The sequence below is a fragment of the Eupeodes corollae genome, chromosome 1 (assembly GCF_945859685.1).
Source record: "Eupeodes corollae chromosome 1, idEupCoro1.1, whole genome shotgun sequence".
NCBI lineage: Eukaryota > Metazoa > Arthropoda > Insecta > Diptera > Syrphidae > Eupeodes > Eupeodes corollae.
In genome coordinates, this window is record NC_079147.1 from 128,150,235 (window position 1) to 128,177,023 (window position 26,789).

General features: G+C 33.8%; 1 protein-coding gene across 2 annotated transcripts in view; it reads right to left on the bottom strand.

Annotated features, from left to right (window-relative positions):
• Nucleotides 1-26,789, bottom strand: part of LOC129954041 (peripheral-type benzodiazepine receptor-associated protein 1-like) — a 134,050-nt gene that overhangs the window by 85,772 nt on the left and 21,489 nt on the right. The window contains exon 2 of one of the 2 annotated variants that reach the window (XM_056067671.1): nucleotides 8,585-8,665. The exons of the other annotated variant lie outside the window; for it this stretch is intronic. Within the exon in view, the coding sequence (XP_055923646.1) occupies nucleotides 8,585-8,665 (81 nt within the window). The remainder of the gene's footprint in view (nucleotides 1-8,584; nucleotides 8,666-26,789) is intronic. 2 annotated transcript variants of the gene reach the window in all.

Below are 26,789 nucleotides of genomic sequence, written 5' to 3' on the forward strand. Positions count from 1 at the left end.
TTTTTGCATAAGGAGGCAAGTTGGATGTATCATCCCAGGAGAGGCCAAGTAAGGGAAATCGAACGAAACGTCTTTGAACATTTTCAATTCTGAGTGAATGGTATTCATCCAATTAAGTTGGTCGTAGTGGATCTACCTTTAAGAAAACCATGTTGAGCGGGGGAGAATAAAGGCTTGCAATGGAAATAAACGGAATCAAAAGCTAAGCTTTCAAAAAGTTTTGGAAGGCATGAAAGTTTAGCAATAGGTCTATAATTGTTAATTTCAGTTTTATTGCCTTGTTTATGAATGGAATATATAAATGAATCTTTCCATATATGAGGAAACACACCTTGGGAAAGAGAGAGTTCAAAGAGTGCTTTGACAGAGAATGCATACATTTACGAACAACTGATGGTACGCCATCAGGACCTGGGCGTAAGAGGCTTACGATTTTAGCAAGTAATATTTCTTCAGCTATTGTAAACGATGAAAGGGAGGTTTGAGTGCAACCATCTAAATAACTAAAGTAGTGTGGATCAGGATTATGCAGATGTTCAGTATACGATTTGCTAAAGTAATTAGCAAATAGAGGAGATTATGTTGGAGAAACTCATTGAAGGTGGAAACCCATCAGATTTTCGTTTGACATTTATAAACTTGAAAAATTTCCTTGCATCAGAAAGAAGGTTATTATCCATTTGAAATTCGATTGAAATGGGAATACGGAGTAATGAACTTTCAAAATTACAAGTGATGGCCACGACATCTATTCGATAGATAGAATAGTCGTTAGTGAAGAGTGTGAGGTTGGTTTCGGTAAGGGCAAAGATGTCATAAGGAAGGTTTTGGGAGTTATTAAAGACGGCAGACGTTTTAGACCTTAATCCAATTACATTTTGATAGTAAAGGCTAAGACATTTAGGTTTAGTGGTCTTTAGGTTAGAAGCGATAGTATTTCTTCATATCTGCACGGGATTTTTGAATATGAGATAGTCGTTTTGAAGAGATAAACGACGCAAAAGAGGTTAGGTCTTCTCTGCCTTTTTTAGGAAAATTTTCAAGGCCATCATGAAATTTGAAAAATATTTCCATAAGTGCATAACGTTTGAATCGGAGGCCATTTTGGGAGATTAAAACCTTAATGTTTGTATTTGTTTTACCTTCGAAGCAAACAGAATCTGGTTTGTCGTGCAGGAAAGCTAGGTAAAGACGAACATTATTGTAGATTTTGTGGTCTCTAAGAGGGGACATAACATACCGATCATTAGTATTGGCCTCAGATAAATGTTTAGTTAACTTAACATTTGGAGGGATCATTGGGTTAAGGAACCCTTGTGGTTCTTGGGAAACTGATGAAGAAGAAGTAGGGTTAATGGTGTGAGAATGGATGAAATTTGTATAAGCGGGTGTTTTAGCAGGAGCATCAACCATCGGAGAGCAAAAACCAAGACCCGGATGAGAAGTTTTAAAAGAAACTCGTTTGGATGGAGGCTTTACAGGTATAGGAGAAGTTTTCCGTTTAGGGGACGAAAATTGGTTAGAGAGAGAAAAATTTGGAAAGATTTGTGTTTTAAGAGTCCAGTTAGTTTCGATATTTTTTTTGGGACTAGGTTTGGGATTAGGTTGGGGATTAGGTTGGGGATTAGGTTTAGGATTAGGTTTGGGATTACGTTTGGTATTAGGTTTGGGAATAGGTTTGGAATTAGTTTTGGATTTGTTAGACTTAATTAAATTATTATTGCTACTCTTTCTGGAAAGCAGCATTCGACCAATTAGTATATATCCTCTTTGGTGATGAAACATCCAGTTATATTTGTAGGGAATCAGGAACTTTAATCTTCTTCCAGACAATTGAAGACATTTGCAGATATTGACACAGAATTCTCGTTTAAAATAGGAGCGAATCCACGTAGCATCAACATATCCGGGACAATTATTAGGCACGAACCATGTTTTATTAGCAGATTCAAGCCTGCTTAGTCTCAAATTCCAGTCCGATAACTCCAGGAATGGCCACATTTGTTGATTATTTCGTCCTCCGCAATGGTATTCACTGAGGTGGTTTGTTGCAGTGAGTCAGCAGCCAGGTTTGCCGCATGAATTTCATCACGAATGGATACGTTCGCGATATCACACGACTGTATGCCGGGTTGTTTAACGATGTAGTATAGAAGTGATTCAATTTTTTGAGATGTAACATTTAGGCTTTCAAGCTCGTGATACACACTCGTATATTTCTGTTCTTGATTGCTTATATCGTAAGCAATAGATATGAGTGCCGTTGAAACCCGAGAAAGCATACAATTAATGTTTTCAAATTCGTAAAAGAGTGGAGGAGGGGGAGAGCCGGGATGACGAACTTTGCAAACAGCAATCAATATCCGATTTCAGTAGGTTTAACCGGTCAGACAAGTTTTTTTTTCAGATTGTTTGCCGACAATGGAATGGCACTGCGTAGACGATTGTTAACATTGGATGTTTGAGTCCTCAACACTATTACAGACGTGATCAAATTTCTTGGAGAGATTCGAAATTTGATCTTGGCAAACTGAATGTTCGTTAGACAGGGATTCTTTTAGACATTGAATTGCAATCATAATATCCCACATAGATATTTTATTGCATTCATCGCAATAAAACGCAAAATTGCGTAGATAGTCTTTTAGGTATACACTCGCCTTTCTGGCCAAGCCAGCACAAGAGGGGTGTAAGTATTTCCCACAAAGGCCATTGCACTTCAATAGTTCCGCGTTTGATTCAACGATGACACACATTTTATTGGCGCCCGATATAATTAAGCAAAAAAGAAAAATATGGTTTTTTGTTAAGGTTTTTTTTACAGTTGTTTATAATTTTTTCTATGCTTGTTAGTACACAAGAAGAAAAAAAAAGTAATGGGAAACGGCGACGGGCAGTAAAGTATGTCGGGTAAGAATATCACACGCGCTGCGAGTATATTGATAGTTTTTTTTTTTATTTGTAATTGTTTATTTGGGGTCGGTAAAAAGGTGGCAAAGGGCAACTGAGGAGCGAAAAGAAAATGCGACTGCACTTGACGAAGGTATATTTCAGGCAATAGATTTTTTTAATCATTGTGAGTATGATTTTTGTCATGATTATAAACACAAATAAAAAAAGGAATTGTTGTAGATAGCTGCTTTTGATCAAACACTGAAAATTATTTGTTTCTTCGTTTTCTATTTATTGAGATGTATTGTATCAGATGCGGGTGCAAGTAAACGTACTTACGCATTTTAAAAATCTGGATTTAAAAATAATAATTGATATTATACCTACATACATATAAACGTATTCATATGTCATGACTATTTCGATCTATTTTTTCTTAATATATAGTTCCGGAGACATTCAAAATATTCTCGGTATCGATATAAGGGAATGAATGTTTATAGTTAGATGAACATTAAAGACAGTTCGTTATCCCTCTTCATTACTTTTAAAATTTCAAAACATCTTCCCAAATCTGATCAACTTCTTTTGTTTGGAGTTCTGAAATTTAATTGTCTATTCGAAACCTGGAAAGATAATTAGAGTAAGTATACTCTTTAGTATTTTTGGATCGAATAGGCATGGCCCCCTAGGTCACCTGACTTGAATCCACTATAGATTTTTTTTATTGGGGTTGCCTAAGAGAGAAAGTTTTTTGCCGAGCCAATACGCAGTGTTACTGAATTTAGGCAGAAAATTGAAACTGCGGCTGAGTAAATAATAAACTAAGGACATGCTAGACGTTTGAAACGACAGTTTCAGGAGGAGGATATTTCGAACAATTGCTCTAAAAAAATATGCGTAGAGATATACCTCTTTGTTAACTTCCGAGCAAAATTAAACACCTTCCTACCTTTTATGATAATGCTATTCCAAAATTCTGGCCTTTTACAAAATTCAAATACCTGTTTTCAAAATGAAACAAATATGTAGTTTCATAAATTGCATTCAACCATTTCTGTGTGCGAGTAATGTTGTGAATTTGAAACAAGATGTCTCTAGTGATGTAATACAAAATTCTAACAGAATTACATTTTTCTCTTTATATTTGTTTTTTTAAATTGTGACTTATTTAATTAAAATGCTTATAACTTTTGAACCAAAGCTAGCTTTGTAATATTTTACACTTCTGTGAAAAGCTAAACAATCAAGGACCATTACTTATGGGGCACCCTGTATGTTTGTATGTACAGATGGCGGATTACACAAAAGTTGGGTAATTCAATGTCATCAACCAATATACACAAAGTCTTATTATATTTTATTGGGATAACAATTAATTTTAAAACAATGGAAAGACCTTTATTTTTAGTCACCAAATTCAGTTCTTCATTTTGAATACAAGTTATTAAAAAAAACATAATTTTGGCATGTCACAACCTAAACATTATCATTGATTTGAGAAAACTTATCACTTTAGTACAATCTGTGGTGTAGGTGTGTATCCACTTTATTTAAAAAAATTCAAAAAGATGTGTTCGGTTTCAATCGTCAGTCCGATGTGTGTTATTTGATTCAACGTCAAATCCATCTTTGAATTTTAATAATGGTAATAAGGTTAGTTGCGGGTCTCACTATTTGACGGGCACCATAACTGTACTAGAGTTTGGGTTATGTATGTTGTCCATACACACGCTAAGCCAGTCAACACCACAGTCCTATGGTGAGTCGTTGTTTTTTTGTTAATCTAAAGTTTATTTTTATTAACTTCCCATAGAAAGGTATTGTAATGGGTCCGATTTGTCAAAATAAAAGATTTTTAGAAAGATGTATGTGCGTGCGTGTGTACGTACGTTCGCGACGTTTTTTTCGTAGTCCATAGCTCAAGAACCAGAGGAGATATTGATTTCAAATAAATTTTGTAATACAGATAATAAGGCAGAAAGGGTTCTCAAGAAAATAAGGTGGGTAGTTTTTTTACCATAGCAGTTTGAAAAAAAGGTGAAAATTTGGTTAACCCTAAATATCTTAAGAACCAAAAACGCCAGAGACTTGAATTAAATTGTATATACTATATTGGAACGTGATTTAAAAGAAGTATATTTTTTGAAAAAAATGCTATTAATGGTTTTTTATAAATCAAAAAAACTGAACAAAAAACTTTGTCACCTCCAAAATTTTACGACTAAAATATGATTTCATGTTCAAAACAATTTTGTGCAACGAAGAATAGTGTTTTTGACATCTGATAAAATTTTGAGAAAAATCGAATTGACATTAGCTATCATATACACCCGAATTTGTAGAAGTTTGATTTAATAACTATCGTAAACAAAATATTCTCAAAATATTCTTTCTTTTTGTTTTGAAAATAGGTATTTCAGTTGTATTCATTGGCAATCAGTTACAAAATTATTGGTATTTGTCTTTATACATACAATACATAAATAAATAAACAACAAAATGTGTCTTTATTGTCTCCCTCCAACCATAGCTACTATTGTATACATTCTTTTCTGTTTTGTACTGTCAAATTGTCTCCAAATTTCCCCCCATCAAAATTCTCCACAAACTTTTCATTGCCTTTCTTTAATGTTGGAATCTCTAAGCCCTCGAATAAATTGTGATCGAAGATGAGTTAAAAGACTAGACTTTTTGCATGCCTTACATGTAATTCGACATTGACCTCCCCTCGTAGGCTTAGGTGATTTTTCAGCAGTACCACCTTTGTATATGAAAACTATAGTACTCTCATAAACAAAATTTTTTAGGGCAACAGGATGCCGAGCTATTGGTGCTAATATCGAAATTGGAGACATTTCGAGGGAGCGAGAGAAAAATATTATTTTCATTTCCATAAGCAGCCAGCAGAATAAGGGAGATAATTATTTTTCCACCCAAAATATCTACACAATTTCCTTCATTCTATTTGAGTCTATCCTTGTATATGTTTTCATATACAAAGCTTCCATATGAAGGCCAATGAATTTGTTTTTGTTTTTTCTTTATATCAATGCACTTTCATATGAAAAACGGTAGAGTAAAACAAAAATGGCTGAACATTGTGTCCAATAAGGGGATGAATGAAATTTGTGTATGTTACATCACCTGTTAAGGATCTTTTACCGAGGTATTTCATAAAATTTCGAAGGGAATTCCTACTAGTATCCGGATAGTGAGTACACTTAACAATTTGTTTGCCTTAGCTATAATTTATAATTAATGATAATACACCTTAAACAACCTCTAGGTTTCAAGGTCTTCAGAATCGAAATAAAAGGTTCTTAGAAAGATGTCTGTGCGTGCGTGCATACGTCAGTACGTTCGCGAAGTTTTTTTAGTCGTCCATAGCTAAAGAAAAAGTAGAAATATCGACTTCAAATACATTTTTTTATGTAGATAATGAAGCAAAAATATGCGAAAAGGGCTCTAAAAAATGAGTGGGTGGTCTTCTTACCATAGCAATTTTAAAATGTTGGTTAAAATTTTAGTTGACTTAAAATATCAAAAAATGATTTTATCTCCAAAATAATTGTGTGCAACAAGTATAACGTTTTTGACATTAATGCTAAAATTTGGAGACAAATCGATTATACAGTTTTGTTTATAAAATTTTCGATTCAAATATGTACATATTATGGTTTAAACTAATTATAAAAAATATTGTTTTCGGCATTCAGTTAATTTTCATAAAAATCCAACAGTACGTTTTTTCATAAAAAATAAAATATAAAAAATAGAACACACATTTGGGAAAAAAATGATGTTTGGTTCTCGATATCTCGTGAACAATAGAAGATATTGAATTCAAATTAAATTCATTCATCCAATTTGTATTGGTTTATGTAAGAAATAAAAACTTTTAAGAAATGCTATTAAAACTGGTAACAATTCTCGTTAATATATATTTTAAAATTAAACTATTTCATCATATGCAAAATATTGTTGGTAATTTTAAAATTTTTAAGAATAGTTCAACTAATAACTTTTTTAACAAAACACGAAAAGCTACAAGCATTTTTATGAGAAATCAAATGGCATTAATATTTTTGAAAACAACGTTTTTCAACAGGTGGTTCAATTGGCAGAATTGGCTTTGTTAGCAATTTAATGCCTTAAATCTTGAATTAATTTTAAAAAAAATAATAAAATAGTAAAACTAACCTGTTTTGTGTGTCCATCAAACAATATAATTATTAATAAGGTGAATTTCAAATGTAATAAAATATGATTGAAAAATTTAAGATATTTAACCCCGTTCATTACTCAATACACCGTATATATATTCTGTGCGCTGCCCTGTTAATTCACTACAGTCTTTCTCTATTGCAAATTATAACATTTATAAGTCTCCCGACTGCAATCGATTTCTCCATTAATGATAGACGTTCCACAAAAAATATGTAGATGCCGCCCTATTCGACTTCCACCATGAGAGTACTATGGTTTTCATATACAAAGCCTAAAGTAATTATGGCTGAAACACATACACGCTTCAGCTTCGGCTTCGTCTGCGTTACGTTAGGCCTGCTTCGAGGTTGCTTTGAATGACATTTCTATTATTTCATCCCTCCAAAGAGCAAATATTTTGTTTGTTGACATTTTTTTTACAGCTGATGAGCTGTCAAACAAAGCAAATGTTCAGATAATTGAACTAGAATTTCCGTTTGGAGTCACATTACGTTACATTACGTTCTTTTCCTAACGATTGTCAAACGAAACGTGGGGTCGAAGCTTCATTGTGATAGCATGCATTGAATTCCTATGGCTGAACTCGTAAACGTCAGGCGAAGCCGAAACTAAAGCGTGTTTGTGTTTTAGCCATTAGTGGGCTTGTTGCCCAGCTTAGTTAGGTGGTTCAGCTCAGCGAAGATCTCAGCACACACTCCATCGGGTGTTGTTTCGCCTGAATATAGCAATGAAGAATTGTGTACATGAAAATCGCCGTAATAACGATTTAAGTGTGAGGTAAGGACATGTTCTCTTTAAAAGAGATGTTCTGGAAACTCTAGAGTACACCGAAATTCGCTCTAAATCCACGAATATTACAATAATCTAAATACAGTCATTGCAAATAGAAAAAATAAAAAAAAACAAAAAAGACAAAGACTATAAAAAGAATATCACTAAGTTGAACCACAGAATTCTATTTGTTACACTTGACTACTAGTGTTATGCCTTTGTAGTGAAACAAATCGAATGCGCCCCTGTTAATGCAAAACCGTTAATTTTTTCTGTCAACAATCTTTTGTCGAACGACGAAGTCGCTTCTGTATCAATTGCATTAGTTATAACACGCAATGCAATTTGATATCTACACATGCTAAGCAAACCGATTGGTACTTACTGTGGTATACTGAGCTTGGCTTATCATGTTTGTTTGTGTTGTTTTTGTTTTATTTTAGTGTTTTAGTGTTTTTTGTGTATATATTTGTTAATTTAATAGATAGACATTAAAGGATTAATTGTACAATTTAATAATTCTTAAGTAGAAATAAGAACATATATGTATGTGTAGGTTGGTAAAGCTACTTTAATTATAATGATAGTATATTAATGGATTTCGTTTAAATTAATATCGTCAAAAAATGCAGTGGAAGGTACATAAACTGATTTAATAATAGTTGTTTCTTTTGGAAAAATTAAAACTTACATTTTCGTTAAGAGGCACTGTCGGATTCTTTGCGAAGAAACCACCAAGCAACCCACCCAATATGCCAGAGCCTCCTTCAGTCTGTTTAAAAGTGTAATAAGTTTTTAATTTAATAATAAAATGATTATGAAATGTGTTATATAAAATCGTTTGCATTATAATCATACATTTGTGCATTATAAGTCAATTACTGTTATTCAAAAATAAAAGTTCTTGGCTATTACATAATATTATTCTGTTATTTTATTATTATAAAGTTTCAGGCATTAGTCTCCTGAAACTATTTTTAGCAGATTGCATCTGATATGCATAAAATTAAATACATTGAATGCGAGTAACAAAACAACAAGCACTTTTTTGTTATCTCCAGCTGTTTTTATATAAATAGATGTGTGTTTTTTGAAGTTCTTTTCTACAGATTGTACAGATTATAGATAACTTTTTTTAACAAAACACGTGACGCCTGTGAGTTTTCACGTCAAACCCAATAACAATTTTAATCTTTGACAATTTTGATCTTTGACTCAAAAAGAAAAAATTGTGGTTGTTTTTGGATCATTCTTTCTATCATCTAAGGGAAACAATTTGCATCAACAGACGGCAAATAACTATTAAGAACTATCAGTATTTGAATGAAAAATGTGAAAAAAAGTTGAAGCGGCCACCCTTGCCTCAGAAAATATTTGATCAAGATTGAGTCAACAATACTCAAATTTTTTAGAGTGTAAAATGTATGGTTCTTAAATTCCTAGGTGCATTTAGATACATAATTTCTATTAAAGCTAAATAAAAAGAAATGCTTTAAGAATATTCACTTACAACCCACGCGTTGCGGAATCTCTTTTCATTTTAGTTCTGGAGAGATTGAAAGCTTTTATATTAAATTTTATTTTTGGACAATTGTATTCTTGTAATTCATGTTTAAATCGCAATTCTAGTGCATTAAACCATTAAAAACAAATTTACTTCAAAAAGAAAATTTCTTTAATTTAATAAGAGCCTTAAAGTGTTTGTATTTAAAAGATCATTAATAAAAAATACTTTGGAAAAGCCTTACTCTTTTATGTCCGTCAGAAGAAGTAAGATATAATTATTGAAAACGAGTTTTAGGATTGTAAATGCACCTTGAGTTAGTGTTACATAAAATATCAAATTGACTATCTCTTACTTAAGGTTTCTTCTTAAAAAACTGAATATTTTCACCTACTTTTAAAAAACTTTTTTTTTTTAAATAATTTAATGCAATACTTAATTTTTCCGAATTTTAAAATTTGTGAATAAGTTGAAGATTTTTATAACAAAGTGGAAAGCACTAAAATACCAATTTTGTATTTGTATACTGCTCACATCCAATAACGCAATACGATAAGTTTTGAATTCAAGGCAGATACTAAGAAAATCGAAAAAAAACTCTCATCCCCATGGATTCGCCATTACGATTATTATACTTTGTTTGTTTTAAACGAAAAGATTTCTTTAAAGCTATGCTAAGGCAGATGAAATAACAAGACTATTATTACGAATTACAACTGTGATACAATTTTTGTTCTGACTATCCATTTTTTTCCTTGATGTTTCATTAAGATTGCTTGAAATAGATACCAAATGAAAGCTCATCATTTGCCTTTTATTTTATTCTTTAGCAAGAAGTCTTTAAACCGCAGGAGATCAGATATACATATAATCATTTCGCCGTTTGATGTTTATGCAATAAATGTGATTATTTTGTACATCAATCTTTGAAAGAGCGTCCTGGTAAACTGGTATGAATCATAAGACTGTCGATAACAATAAAAGCCAACAACTGTATAGCCAGTCTTAAGATAGATTCAATTAAAGGCAGTCTTGAAAAGTTAATTTTTTTTTTTCAAAATCAAAGAATACGATTTGTAACCGGCGCAGTCGGTAGGATAGTTAAGGTGTAATCACGAAAAAAAAATACCAGAGTATTTCTTTTTTCTTGTAAATTCCTAAAAAGTGATTTTAGTGATCGTGAAAAAATTATACAAGGGTATCACGGAACAAAAAATGACCTTATTAAGAAATTAATTCATTGAGTTATATTATATCCAATAAAAATTACATATTTTTAAATACCAAAAAGAAAAGGTTTGTTACCTAACCTTATTTAAACTGAAACTAAAGTCAAAGGGAAACTTAGCGAACCAAAATACAACAACAAAAACTATAATTTCTTTTTACGAATCCTAATGGAAACGGTAGTACCCGAGCCGTGATGGTTAGAAGAAGTGATAAGTAGTTAATTTTAAATCTAAAAAAAGGAGGGTATTTGTAGTGTTTCGCAATTAAGAAAGCAGTGTGTCACTGTTTAAAATAACTAATCTGTAGCCCAGTGGAGGTGGCTTAAGAAGATGGAGAAGTTTCGAGTGTTCGAGCGGCATTGTTTACGACGCTGTTCTGGCTAACATCGAACAGCTGAATCTTCTTTCGTGCATTACTATTCCAACGAGGTGCTATACAACAGGATTCGAATCAACAGAAAAGACAATTTCGTGATAAACCTCGTTGGAAAAATTTAAAAAACATGAAAAAAATAAAAAAAATGAAAAAAGAAATTAAAAAAATGTTAGATATGCTGCTGTCGTTGTTCTAGTTTTAAGTAGTTTATATGGAGAATAGGCAGTTCAGGTTAGTTTAATTTAGTTATAAGTTTTATTTGAAGGACCTAATTGTAAGTAGTTTTTAATTAAAATTAAAAAAAAATATAATGAGATAATATTTTTTTTAATTTTCTAATAAATACAAAGCAAAATAAAAGTGAATTGAAGAATATATATATATTATATAGAATAAAATACTATAGTTTAACTAAAAATATCTGCGAAAGCCTACGGGCCTCTCCAAACAGGGAGCCCCCAAAATAGAGGCTTGGATACATTTTTGTTTCAAATTCCAGCTAAAAAACACTAGTAAACATCTTTTCCTTTAATATCTTTTTTTTCTTGCTCTTTTACCTTTACATACAGCCTACAGTACTTTGTACACACATGATTATTTGATTATATTAATCTTAAATAACAGAAATCATTGATCTATATTTGTTTACTCCAATCAGGCAATCAGTCAAATATCAAAATCTCAAATGGAAGCACTTCCAATTAACTACCCATCTTGAGGGAGTACCCCAAACTTGCCCACAACCTCGGAGGTTGGGTATTCGATTACGTGTCTTGACAATTTTTTTTTATATATATGTATTATGTACATGTACATAAAATTGCTGTATATGAAGAATCGGTGTTCTTCAATGCTTAGAAAAATCAATTATTATTGACTAATCGGTAATGTGTCCATCTGCTGTTCAATTCTTTAATTTCGTGCAGAATTTGTACACGTTTTTCACAGCTAGTACAGAGCGGTATCGAATTCTGATTGAGAATATCGGAGAACAAAAGCAGCCATTTTCTAGTCTTGAAAAAGCTCAGCGACACTAGTTGGTCTTGTCGAGCTGAAGCTACGAAAGCCTTAGTCAACGGCTATTCGGAAATCTAACCAGCATATCTTCCGATAAAGAGCAAAAAGACATCGTGAGGAATGAAGCAACGCACCTTCTACGGAAAACGGGTGTTCTCAAAACTGCTTTGTTTGCAACGTTTTGGAACGATATCTTGGAGCGGTTCAACACTACAAACAAGATGTTGCAAGACCCGATAATGACTTTGAATCGGCAGTGCATGCACTAGAATCATTTAAATCATTCGTGTTTTCCAAACGAAATGATTTTGATAAATACAAGGAAGTAGTAAAAAAAATATCCCATACTGATGAATATGTACAATCACGCACCCGCACCAGAACGAGAAATGTGAGGTTGAATCCGCTCGATTACGGGAAAGCAAAAGACGCAAATCTGTCACCGAAGGAAAAATACAAAATTTCCGCCTTCATCGCAGAGATTGACCCGCTATCCGCTTTTCTTACGGAAAGATTGCATGAATATGAAGCTGTACGTTCGAGATTTGGATTCCTGAATCACATCGTGGAAGATGGATGCTGAAAATTCACACGCTGCAACAGAGACATTGTTGAAAGTGTATCCGTATCCTAGTCTTGGTAAAAAATTGGTTCAATTTGTGTCTTTGATTGACTCATACAAAAAGGAAAAGGACTATGAAACAGATCAATCGCCGGAACTATTTTTTTTTTACACTTAGAATTTCAGAAAGTAGTAAGCTTATAGCAAGCGTCAAACTACGATCAGAGGCTCATCATAAGTGCATGTGTTAGTTGTTAGTAAAAAATATTACAATTATAGCCTAATACACGCACAAAATACAAAACAAAATTAACATTTAACTATTACAGAACAAAAAATTAAATGTGAACGTTTACGATAGTGGAGCACTGCTTCTAAACAATGGTTTTAATCCCACCTTATTTAAATTTAAATCTATCGATGAACAGTTTAAGCTATATAAAATGCTCATTCGACTTAAAGCTTCATTCTTTCCATAGTTAGTTCTATGGAAGTCAATATGTGGGCCGACGATATGTCAAACAAAGCAAGTGTTTTCGAGTGTTGTGTGAAATAATTAAGTTTTAACAAGTAAATAATTGAAAAATCTGTTAACCTTTGCAAAAGATTCTGAAACTTTTAGTCTAAGTTTTTACAATCAAAGACACGTAAGTGCTAGCAATAAGTTAAAGTTATACTAAAAAATCGCACACGCATGAATCCTAACACCGGCAACTAAGAAGCGAGATCAAACAAGATACAATAAACACAAAAAAAATAAAACAATCATGAGCTCCATTAGTGAACTATCGCTAGACGATTTTACCCGGCTGCTTGATGATCGTTTTAAAAACCTGGATGATCGATTCAACAATCTCACAACAAAACAAGATCTTCAACCCCTTATTACCGAACTTTCCCAACTACGAGGCGCAAATTCAAACTTTGGAATCGAGATGCGATCAGCTTGAGCGACGTTCGGAAGTTTCGGAGCTGCAAATGAAAGAAAGCAACATCATTTTTCATCTTTCAAGTTCTAAAAGGGAGAACGCACAGGAGCAACTACCTGCACAAGTATTACAAATGGTGCATCAGCTATAACTTTCGATCACTTCCAGGAGCTACGCACCAAGTCATCAAACCTGTGAACCTACCGCACGAAGGTAGCAAATGGGCAGTTAGTTTGAGATATACTGAGCCAAGGCAGAAGGCTTGCAAATACTGGTATATCGATGCACAAGGGAATGCGCTGAAAACGCACCGTATTGTTGAAGCTAAGTAGGGAGGTAAAATCGCAAAATCCAGATCTCAAGGTTAGCTTGATTAATGATAAATTACGCATTCATGACCAACACTTTTTTTGGAATGATGAATCTGGGTTATTATGTGGAAAGTTGGATGGTTTTAGCGTTCTTTCGTCAAAATTTAATGTTAATTTACAGCGAGAAAATTGTATTTATTAAAACAACAGCTTGCCAATGTCATCACACCTACACCTACATCTCAACTTGAAAACTTACATGATGTCGGTAGTGCAGTTCAAGTTAATGAACGTTCGCACTAAGATTTAGCAGTCAGCCAGAATATTGAAAATGTTGTTAGTTTTAAGAGATTAAAAATTTTAAGTAATAATAATGGTTTATCCAATAAAAAAAAATCTACATTTCTTTTATTATGTCAATACTTTTGAAATATTTTTGCTATACAAAACTCACACTCTGCACCATGACCAAAAATACTTTGAAGAGTATTTCAGCGATTACGAACTATGGTGGGTTGCAGCAGTAAAACGGAATGGAGCGACGAGAGGAAGAGCATCAGATGGAACACTCTATGGCGTTAAAAAGCCTTTGTCTATAATCCAGTCCATTTTCAAAGAAATAGAAGAATTCAAATATTTAGTATGGGGTGATAAGCACTGCGTCCTGTTGGTTGATTTTATACGCGAACTGGACAAGAACAATGTGTGTCTTTTGGAAGCCGTCCTGTCCCAAGAAAATCAAAAGACGCAGAAATCAACGCAAGGGGAAAATCAATCTTGGAAATGGGAAGTTCTTTTGATTTGGCTATAATGAATGGTACTAAGAAAGGAGACGAGGAACGTAAACTTACTTTTATCAGAAACCCAGGTCAATCTGTTATCGACTATCTTATGATGTCTACTAATTTGATCGGCAATTTATTTGATTTTGAAGTGGATAGTCAAATTTATTCTGACCATATGCCATTAATTACAACTCAAACCACGACATAGTCAACCCGAAACAAAAAATTTGCTTCTCCCAAAACTTTAATGGCAGAAAAATCGTGTTGAAATATATCAGGCAAAACTAAATCGCAGTATTACAGCACACTGTCTACATGAACACTAGCCAACTATGGAAGCTTTGCAGAGCGTGATAACATCGACAGTGGTCTCACATCTCCCAAACGCTAAGTCCCTTAAAATAAAATTAGCCTGGTATGATAGGGAATGTGAGTCTGCCCGGAAAAAATCTTTTGCGCTTCTTCATCTATATCAACATTTAAATGAACAGTCTTTGAAAGAAAACTATCTTGCAGCAAATCGAACCTACAAAGCTTTATGTAGATGCAAAAAACTTAGCTTCTCCAAAAAACAAGCTGAAAGTCTAGCGTACTGCAAAAACTCGTTGGAATTTTGGAAAGGAATACAATATCTTTTGAAACAAAATCACTACCGCCTGCAGAAACACTACGACATCAATTTGAAGGACAATTGAACCCAAAACTTTTTGCTCCTCCAATACAATACGCTAGAACAAATGTCGACAATCAAATTCTAGATAAAGAGATAGAGATCTTTAAAGTCGAAGCAGTTGTAGCCAAAATTAAAGACAACAAAGCTCCCGGGATTGATCATATTCAAAAAAGGAGATAAGACGGACCCATCCAACTATCGAGGTATTGCTTTTCTCAACTCGTCGCTTAAAATCTTCATGGAAATTTTAAGAAGCCGGCTCATAGGTTGGATTGAAAGCAACCATATTCGGACTCTTGTGAACTCTCTTTCAACCTAAATTTAGATAATTTACAACAATGGACGCCATATCTTAACAGTCTACTCGAAAAGCTCCACTCCAAATCTAGAGAGAAAAGTATAGAGGAAGCTACTAGTTCACTATATAGGGAATTCTACCCCCTACTTCAGCACAATTTAGGAGAATCCAACTACTTCAAGGACACCCATAACATTGAAATAATATCATTGATTTTCAGGGCTAGAGGTGAACTTTTACTCTCAATTTCATTCCACATCGCAATGACCTATTACTAAGCTGCTCCTTATGCAACACCAACGAAAGAGAAAACGTACTGCATTTCATCGCAAGGTGCCCGATTCTAGCAGAAATTCAGCGACAAATATGGCAGAAAAGTTATATGGAACAAGCGGAACTCATTGAAATTCTAAATAGAACAGATTGGAAAAAACTATCTCAATATTTAAAAATAGCACTTAACTATAGAATACAGATAATAAAAGAAGACTTTTAATATTAAATTGTATATAAAGCACCATAAAACAACAAAAAATTTATTAATTAAGGCTATCATCTGGCTGACGGCCCTTCCGGCCATGCTAAAGTTTGATATTAAAATTTAAATTTAAACTCAAATGTTTTTGTAAATATTATTATGAATAAATAAAATATATGAATTATGAACATTTATAAAATCAAATGTGCGCAGGTGATGAGTTCCGCCCCGGTAATTCAAATGTACACAAGATAGCAAATAAGGTGCATCAATTTCACCATTAATGAGTTGATGAAAAAATCTAAGTCATTATTAACACGCCTTCGATGGAGAGATTGCATTTAAAGAAGTAGAATATGATGTTCATAGGGAGGCAGATCATAAGATCTACCCAAGGAAGACCCTTTATGTTGAATTGATTCAATACGTTTTCTATGAATTTCGTAATAGGGAGTCCATATCTGCGAAGCATATTCAAGATGAGGACGAACATGGCAATTATACAAAGAAAGAGGAACATAGGGATCATTGAACTCCTTTGCTTAGTGGTTTATAAAACCAAGCATAGAACTTGCCTTATTAACAATAAAATGAATGTGATGTGTGAACTCTAAGTTCGAACAGAAATGTACACCTAAATCTTTAAATGTGGAGACACGACAGAGTTTTTGCTATGATATACAGTAGTCAAATACGTTACTGATTAGTTTTTTAGTGAAAGATATCGTCACACCAAAATGTGAAACTATCAATATTTACTTGTTAAAGAATACGACCATGGGTGGACTTTATTATTTTGAAAATCTTCATATCGTCAGCAAAAATGAAAAGTTCACTTGAGCGTAGACATGACGATACATCGTTAATAGACAGGATGAACAAAAAAGGGCCAAGATGTCTTCACTGGGGAACACTAGATTGAGCAACAAAAGGTTCAGAATGACAATTTTTAAATTTTACCTCATAGGATCTGTTTTCAAGGTATGATTTGATCGAATCTAAGAAAAATTACGGAAAACAAAGAGCTTTGAGTTTGAATAAAATAATTTCGTGGCTAAGTTGGTCAAAAACTTTAGAAAAGTCAGTGTATACACAGTCAACTTCATTACCTTATTCTATAGCGTTTGAACATATGTTTCAGAATGTGAGGAGATTAATGACTGTTGAACTTTTTTTCACAAAACCATGTTGCTGTTCGCAAATGAGATTTTTACTAAAAAATGCTACACTTTCACAAACAACTTGTTCAAACAATTTAGGAAAGCAAGAAATTTTTGCAATGGGCCTGTAGTTTGTTATATCCGCCTTATTACCTTTCTTGAAAATTGGTGTTAGAAATGACTTCTTGCATACACTGGGAAATTTGCCTGTTTTTAGAGAAACTTTAAATAAGAACAAAAGAGGTTCAACTAAAGCATTACTACACTTTTTTAATACTATCGGGGGAATACCATCGGGCCCAGCTGAGCAGTCATCATTCATCGCAGATAAAAGATCAAGGACCGTACTTTGTAGCACGGGGATGTGACAACAGCTAGTTTGCGAAAAGAAGTGAAGATTATGAAAATATACTTCATCAACTTCTTGAGGGCTATTAACAAAAGACTCACGGAAATTTGTTGCGAAAGCGTTACAGATATCAACAGTTTTATCTCACAAAAGGTTTTTGTAAGTGAAGTTAACTAGAAAGCCATCTGATTTTTTCTTCAAGTTTACAAGTTTCCAAACATTTTTAGGATTCTCTTTCAAAGAGGTGCCCATATACGTTACATAACAAGCGTATAAAAAATTAGAAAGATACTTAAATTCATTAAAGAATTCAACATAAACAGAGAAGTTGTTTGGAGACCGAGTCTTTCGAGTACCAATTGGTTAAAGTTAGTATATCTTGAATTCTTAAAAGGAAGATTTTTTACTAAACAGTTATTAAGGATCTTATAAAAAAATCCAGAAATGGTTAAATCTTCAGAGAATAACTGGAAATTAGCTCTTCTGAAGTCAAAATTATATAAGCAATCAAAGGAATTACTGTGTTCAGTAAGTGATTACTTAAGTCAGGAAAAATATCCAAGGGGGGTGATATTTATCAATATTAGTAATTCCTGATCTAGATTTTAGAACAAGAGTAGCGTCAGAAGAAATTACTAAATCGAGAATTCGATTTTTTGAGTTTTTAATGCAGCTTGTTTGCTGTAAGTCAGTAAAAAGGATTTTATCGAGAAAAGATAGTTCCAATTGTGAAGTAGAGAGAGGCTTCAAGGCAAGATTCGTCCTCCGATAGAATCCAGTCAATGTGTGGTAAATTAAAATCACCTAGAAATAAAATATTGGTGTCAGCGCAGCACAAACTGATAACAAAGTCTAATGCTAAGGAGAGTTTGCTATAAACAGACCTTAAACATTTTGGAGGAATATAAACGTTTAAAATGAAAATAGTCTTAGTCTGTACCATTATCTTTACACATACCAGTTCAATTGATAATTCAAATGGGAAATATACAGAAGAAGAGAAATATGTATTTTTTACCGCTATGAGAACACCTCCATCTAAATCCTTTGTGCTTGGTTTTCAAAGAAACACCTCGTTTTTGACTTTGCGTAAATTCTTTGACAAAAGTCTCTGCCAGCCATATATTTCTTTTTGGTATGGATGGAATTGTTTATTACTGTTAAAGTAATGGAGTCGCTAATGTGAGCTGAATTCAAGTCAAGAATTATAGTTATAGGAGGAGTTCCAGTGGGATCTGAAAGTATTGGGGTGATGTTAACATTAGTTCGTTTTGAGGGGGGTAGAATTTCTAGCAAGCACAGAGTTTTCTCGGCTTCTTTTTTAGACTTTTTCTTTTGTTTATCAGGTACACTTTCTGCGATAATAGCACCAGAACCTGATTGCGCGAGAATATCTTCACTTGTAGAAGAGATAGTAGAAGGAATTTTGGGCTTAGCTAAATCATCAGTCGAAGTGGAACTATCAACCGTGATGTTGGTTGCACAATATGCATTTAATTTGCAAACTTTAGTATTAAATGAATTCAGTAGCACGTCAAAATCTTTAGAAAGTTTTAAAATGTCAGCCTTAAAAGAAGACATTTAAAAAGCTAGTTGGGATACAGACAGCTTACGGAAGTCGTGACAGTACCAGTAGGCAAATTTCGAGTTGGCTATTTTTTCGATAAATTAATTCGTTGAACCAACGCATTTTGCATGGTAAAAATTACCACAGGGTCCAAAACAGGATTATTATTAGAACCATCTTGGCATTTTTTGCTGCAATCCATGTTTTGCAAAGAAGTGTTGAATGAAAATATTTAAATAGAAAAAAAATACACAAATATAAAAAATAATCACGTCGGCGGGATAAGTACCTAGGTGTTTTAAAAGGAGTTTCAGTTGAATAACACTCTTGCTTTCTGACCTTTCTTTTTTGTGTTGTTGTCCTCGATTTGTGGTCTAATTTTTCCATATATTTTCTTGTATGGACGGCAAGAACAACAACTGTTTGTTATAATTGTGTATCATGTCAATAATTATTATCAAGAGCACATCTCTAGTCCGTTCTTTTTCATCTTTTTTTTTAATTAAATTATGACATTTCGCATTGATTGGCAATGCATTATGGCGACAAGCGAGACATTGCCTCACTTGAATACCAAGTGGTAAGTCTCACGCAAGGAAACCAGAGTGTCCAACAGTTTTATCAGACTGCTAATTCGCAATTAACGCTTATAGTTAATAAAGTTTCCTGCATGAAAATCTGTTCTGCGTCAATGCAACTCTTAACTAAGACGTACAGCCTTAGAAATTTTTATTTCTTAGCTCTCAAAAGTAACATGTCTGACCTTCCACGAGGAAATGCTCAGTTCACTTATAACCGAAATACGAACCTTAACTACCCTTCATACCCTTATTATTCTACCTACAAAGCCCTGATCCCACAAGGCGCCACGTTTCGTTTTCAACTGCGCAGTAATCTTATGCCTCAACAACATACCAATAACTTTTAACAAAACCGATTCCAGGCCTCTAGAACATACCTAAATCAGAAAGCCATTAAAAATTAACCTTTAACACTGGGACGTAGTAACCAGCTAAGAAGCGTTAACAATCAAAACCATAAGACATGTTTGAACCCACCCCAACAGCAACAGAAATCATCTCTTCAACAACAGTTGACTACTTATAAGCAATTAAAGGAACATGATTATCATATAGACTCATTTCTAGAGTCTGTGGAGAATCAGGCAATCCGTTATCATGAAGAATATCATATTCTGAAGATGAAGAATATGCCCGACCAGTCGTTAAAATTCAGCGACGTTCATTTTTTACACTAACATAGTCCTCACTAATAAAAAATAATCACGTCGGCGGGATAAGTACCTAGGTGTTTTAAAAGGAGTTTCAGTTGAATAACACTCTTGCTTTCTGACCTTTCTTTTTTGTGTTGTTGTCCTCGATTTGTGGTCTAATTTTTCCATATATTTTCTTGTATGGACGGCAAGAACAACAACTGTTTGTTATAATTGTGTATCATGTCAATAATTATTATCAAGAGCACATCTCTAGTCCGTTCTTTTTCATCTTTTTTTTTAATTAAATTATGACATTTCGCATTGATTGGCAATGCATTATGGCGACAAGCGAGACATTGCCTCACTTGAATACCAAGTGGTAAGTCTCACGCAAGGAAACCAGAGTGTCCAACAGTTTTATCAGACTGCTAATTCGCAATTAACGCTTATAGTTAATAAAGTTTCCTGCATGAAAATCTGTTCTGCGTCAATGCAACTCTTAACTAAGACGTACAGCCTTAGAAATTTTTATTTCTTAGCTCTCAAAAGTAACATGTCTGACCTTCCACGAGGAAATGCTCAGTTCACTTATAACCGAAATACGAACCTTAACTACCCTTCATACCCTTATTATTCTACCTACAAAGCCCTGATCCCACAAGGCGCCACGTTTCGTTTTCAACTGCGCAGTAATCTTATGCCTCAACAACATACCAATAACTTTTAACAAAACCGATTCCAGGCCTCTAGAACATACCTAAATCAGAAAGCCATTAAAAATTAACCTTTAACACTGGGACGTAGTAACCAGCTAAGAAGCGTTAACAATCAAAACCATAAGACATGTTTGAACCCACCCCAACAGCAATAGAAATCATCTCTTCAACAACAGTTGACTACTTATAAGCAATTAAAGGAACATGATTATCATATAGACTCATTTCTAGAGTCTGTGGAGAATCAGGCAATCCGTTATCATGAAGAATATCATATTCTGAAGATGAAGAATATGCCCGACCAGTCGTTAAAATTCAGCGACGTTCATTTTTTACACTAACATAGTCCTCACTACCGTATTTTATATATAGATTGAGGACTAGGGAAATTTATAAATATAACATTCCCGATATTATCGAGGTAACAGCACAACTCGGAAAAAACAAATTTTTCACTGTGCTTGACTTGAAAAGAATCTTCCATCAAATTCCTTTAAAGGAATCTGATATTGAGAAGACAGCTTTTTCAATTACCATCGTGAAGTACGAGTTCACAAGACTTCCGTTTAGTATTAAAAATTCTCCCTTGGTTTTCTAGTGAGCTCTCGATGATATATTACGAGTGTTAAATTTTCGAATCGTAGAAATAACACAAAATCACGAGATAAAAAGTAATTCACTAGGTGAAGGTGTAACAAAAACTAATTTTTATTTCTTACAAAGGTATACAGAACAAAAGAAAGAAAGAACGAAAAATGCAACTATACAACAATATGCAAGCGCGAGAATTAATGAAGAATTTTAATATACAAAGTGAACAAGAGAACCCTGAACTACAAACAATTCAACTGGTCACACGCTTGCATGAGTTGAAAGCAAAAAAATTAAATTAAATTAAAAATTAAATTTTAACATACTCCCCCCTTTGAGGGTTCTTAACTGTCTAAATAAAATTATGTAATTAACTATTAACTTAAGTCTAAACGTTGACCTAAAAAGTTCTTGGCATTGGAGTTGGTCTTCTTGTTCGGCGAAAAAGAGTGTAGAGCAGAGTGCTTCCATAGTGATGACAATCATGTAAGTTGATGTCAGTGCGGCCCGGCAGTTCCTTAGATTTATTCATAATATCCTTGATTTTTGTCTTTAAATCATTAAACTCGGATAATTCAATGTGATATTCTTCACTGTATTGTATGTTCCTGGCTTCATCGTTGTTGGTTCTTGATTAATTTTCCAACTGCTCTCATCTGCGCTGAAAATAAAAGGTGACGTTATTTTGCATTCAAAATGTATGTTACCTTTGATGACAATGTTGGGTAATTGTAAAATACAAGGTTTTTGGACTTCCAGAAGCCCATTTCGAATCAAAGTAACAGCGTTACTTTAGTCGCCGCAAATCAAATGTCCAGACATTTTTTATGGGAAAGAGAAAATCCAGCTATTAGATGATTTAAGTCCCATCCAAACATTTTTGGTAGGTGTTGCCTTTAAAATAAGATCTCTGGGAAATGACACAACTATATATATATACTGAGCATATGTTTCTACCATAAACGTGTTGTTTCTGTAAATTATACGGACACCAAGAAGATTAAAAAGTTGAAATTCTTCAGTATCCGTCAGTGGCAATAGCATTTCCAACACAATTGAATACTTTCAACAGCGCCCTTTTACTGTTGACATCTTATACATATCAATGAGAGTAAGAATTAGATATGAAGTAAAAGATCCAAGGTGTTCATTTAAACCCCTAAATTGCTCTTGAACTTGAAGGTGATTTTGCTTTAAAATATTAGAAGTAGCATCTGCAATCGAACTTTGTTTTTTCAAAAGTTCAATCAAATGATCTTCATTTTTGAAACCGTTGCCGATTTGAACTTGTATTCTATCAGCACTTTCTTGGTCAAGTATACCAAACAAACTATGCGCCAACGTCCCCACAAAGTCAAAGGGTGATCTTGCTATCCTGGTTCTTCCATATTTTGGTGCATGGTGTTTTTAAAGCAATTCATCGTTATGCTTGATAAAAACGATCCTGCATCGTATGGTCTTTATTATTGGTATATAGTACATCTGAAGAGTTATTTTTAAATATTTGTTCGAAGCTCATTAAACCCTTGCCAGTACGTTGTCAGATTGTAATAGACAAGCATTCTCCAAAACGTTATTACCGTGCGAATTCTGCCAACATCTTCAAACTATATATCAACACGTTTGCTTATATTTACGTGTTCCTGTGTTCGTAAGTGACACAAGGATATTGGTATCGCTATAAGTACCAAACACAATGCTGAAAGTATTGTAATTTTTGTCGGATTCCTTGATAATCTAGAACTATGCAGTTTGTTCGTTTTTCTTTATAATCTGGTTCGTTGATTGGAAGTGGACAGAGATTATGAATCGCTCGTTGGTACGTTCCAGCTTTAGTTTTATGTTAGCTACGCGTACTTTACCATCACTTCCATTGAATGTCTCAACCATTCGATCAAGTTTCCAGCTCATAGGAATAATATTTTCTTCTTTGATTAGCACCAATGTGTCATTTTTAAGATTATTTGATTCAGTTTTCCATTTAAGACTTTATTGCATAAGATGTAAATATTCCTCTGACCACCTTTTCAAAAAGTGCTGTTGTATTTGCTGTATTTGTCGAAATTTGTTTAGGCTGCCCATTTTGCAGTCTGTCACATCTGGTTCTGCTATGGCCGTAAGAAGTATTCCTATTAAGAAGTGCCCGGGTGTAAGACCTTCGAGATCGGCCGAGAGTTCAATACTGCTTCTATTTTTATGACCACAGTTAGCAACTGCTCACATGTAAATGAAGCTTGGCCTAGATGACGAACGAGAATGAGGTGGTATATTTTTCTATTTTATACCTACTTGTAGGCAATAAGTAATTCTTGATTGTATTCTTCTTGAATTGAAAACTTTTTTTAGCTCTGCTAAATCAATCCTAGAAACAACAAAATTTGTTGCATTGTCACAAAATATTGTGTGACAAAGTCCTCGCCCTTCTATAAATCTTTTTAGGGCGAAGAGAAACGATTGATAAGACAAATTTCCAACTACTTCTATATAACCAGCCTTTGTTGAAAATCAAACCAAAAATCTAAACATGATTTTGGACTCATACTTCTAACGTTATAGTGAGTTTTAATTGATCCGCAAAAATCAACACCGCAATGATAAGAAGGTCTCGATACATTTAACCTTTTGGAGGCATATTTCATATCATTTGGTTGATGAATCTTGGCTTTGCTCTGAAGCATATGATGCATCGACTAATGACTTTTCAAGCTGCATGTGCACCTAATATCCAATGTTGTTGTCTGTAGATGGCTATTAACGCTCTATGTGAAGCGTGCATATGTCTACGATGTAAATCTCTTAAAATCAATTTAGCTATTATTTTGTGGCATTAGAATTTGATGCTTAGCATCTGAAGAGATCTTCGCGTTTGTCAATTTTCCTCCAACTCGAATTAGTTTAGTTTTATCATCAAAGTAAGGAGTAAGCGATGCTATAGATGAACTTTTAATTACAAGCTTTCTTCCTTTCAAACCACGAAAGTCTTTTGGAAATGACACTCTTTGAGTGTAAATAACAAACAAACGAGTTTCTTCTTTTAACTCATTGACAGTTAGTTTACCTGTATTTCGTTCTTCTTTTGGTCTTCTACAATTATAGTATCTATGAAAAAATAAAAATATTTTTCATAATGTGAAAAATTTGTTTCTGTAATTGATGTTTTGTATCAAGCAAACAAAACTGATTTCTTCTTGCGTCTTTCTGGAATCACCTCTGGAAACTCGTTTTAATTGAAATTAATTGGTTCCTCTTTTCTTAGAAATTCCGGACCTTGAAACCGTATTGGTGATTTGAGTAGTCCTTCTATTCTTAATCCTCTTGACACCAAATCCGCAGGATTGAGTTGGCCCTTGATGAAATGCCGTTGATGAAACTCTGAAAGTGATTTGATTTTTGCAACTCTATTTGGAACATATGTCTCCCAGGTGTAAGAAGGTGATTTAAGCCAAGCTATCTAAATCTGTATAGTAGTATACTGTAATTCAATTTTTTTTGAAAGAATTTGAATTAGTCTATCCACTAACTCTACCATTAGGACTGCTGCCTGCAAGGGGGCTATGCTGATGGTCTTTAACGGCACTACTCTTGATTTTGAGCATAGAAGTTGGCAAAAGCTTTGGTTGTTTTCATCAACTTATCTTAAGTACACACATGATCCGAATGCATTTAAACTGCTGTCCGAAAAGGCATGAAAATCAATTGTTTTGGCAGAAGGACGAAGAACATATCGTGGAATATTTAACTTCCTCAAATTTGAAAACTGGCAAATGTAATTTATCCACTTTTGAGCCTTTTCAATAGGAAGCTTATTATCCCATGTCATGTTTAACTCGCACAACTCTTGTAAGAATAGCTTACCAACCACTATTACTGGTCTGAGTAAACCAAGAGGATCGAAAAGTCTTGCAAGATTGGCTAAAACTGTTCGTTTTGTTGTCTGTGTTTTTATTTTACTTATCTTTTCCTCATAAAAGCTGAATTTGAAAACATCTTGTGAAGGATCCCATATTAGTCCTAAAGTTTTAATAATCTCAGACTGATGGAATAATTCTAATTTCTCATTATCGTCTTCAGCAATTTCTTTTAAAATCATGGGATTATTGGCACAAAACTTTTTTAATTCAAAGTTACCTGCCTTGAGTTAAGAAGTAATCTCATTGAGTATCTCATGAGCGTCATCAATGTTGTCTGCACCGGCCAAACAATCATCTACGTAAACATTGTTAATAACGGCTTGTAAAGCTCTATAAAATTTGTGTTGTTTGTCATCAGCTAATTTAACAAGACATCTGGTTGCTAAATAGGATGCCGGTGTTGTGCCATAGGTGACGTTGTTTAATTTATAAAGCTGCAATGGCATATCGGTTTTTGATCTCCAAAATATAAGTTGGAAGGCTTGATCTTCTTCTCACAATAAAACCTGGCGATACATCTTTGTTATGTCTGAGGTAAAACATATCGGTGCATCCTGAATTTAAGAACTATTGAAAATAAATCCGGTTGAATTGTTGGCCCCACCATAAGTATATCATTAAGTGAGAGGCCAGAAGTTGTTTTGGCTGATGCATCAAAAACTCCCCTTAATTTTGTTTCTTTCGGGTTTCATGACGCAATGATGAGGTATGACGAAGTGTACCCTTGAAATATTACCCTTTTTTCAATGTTGTAATGCTGCCTAATGCCTCATATTCTTGCTGATGTAGGATTTTTTAAGTTCTTCATCCTTGTTCAATTTTTTTTTCTAATGAAACGAACCTTTTTCGTGCTGATGACAGAGAGTCCATTAAAGATATGAAAGGATCTTCCTTAAATGGCAATTTAATAAGAAATGTACGTTGAGAATTAAATATTGTGTTCTCCGCACTTGTGTTCTTCCTCACTCTCAGTAAGAAAAGTTCAGCTTCCAACAGCATTTAAATTTGATTAGCTTTGTAGAATTAAGGATCTGCATGCTCGATGTCATTGGGAATTTTCCATAAGTAAATGTCAATTTCCTTGCTGGCATGATAGTCACTAATGCGGGACATGAGGTTCGTTTCAATGGTTGCTTCATATGCCGAGGTACGGGATTCAAATCTAATTAATGACATAATAGATAGGAGTATATTTGCGATACTTCTTAATTCCCAACTGTTGAA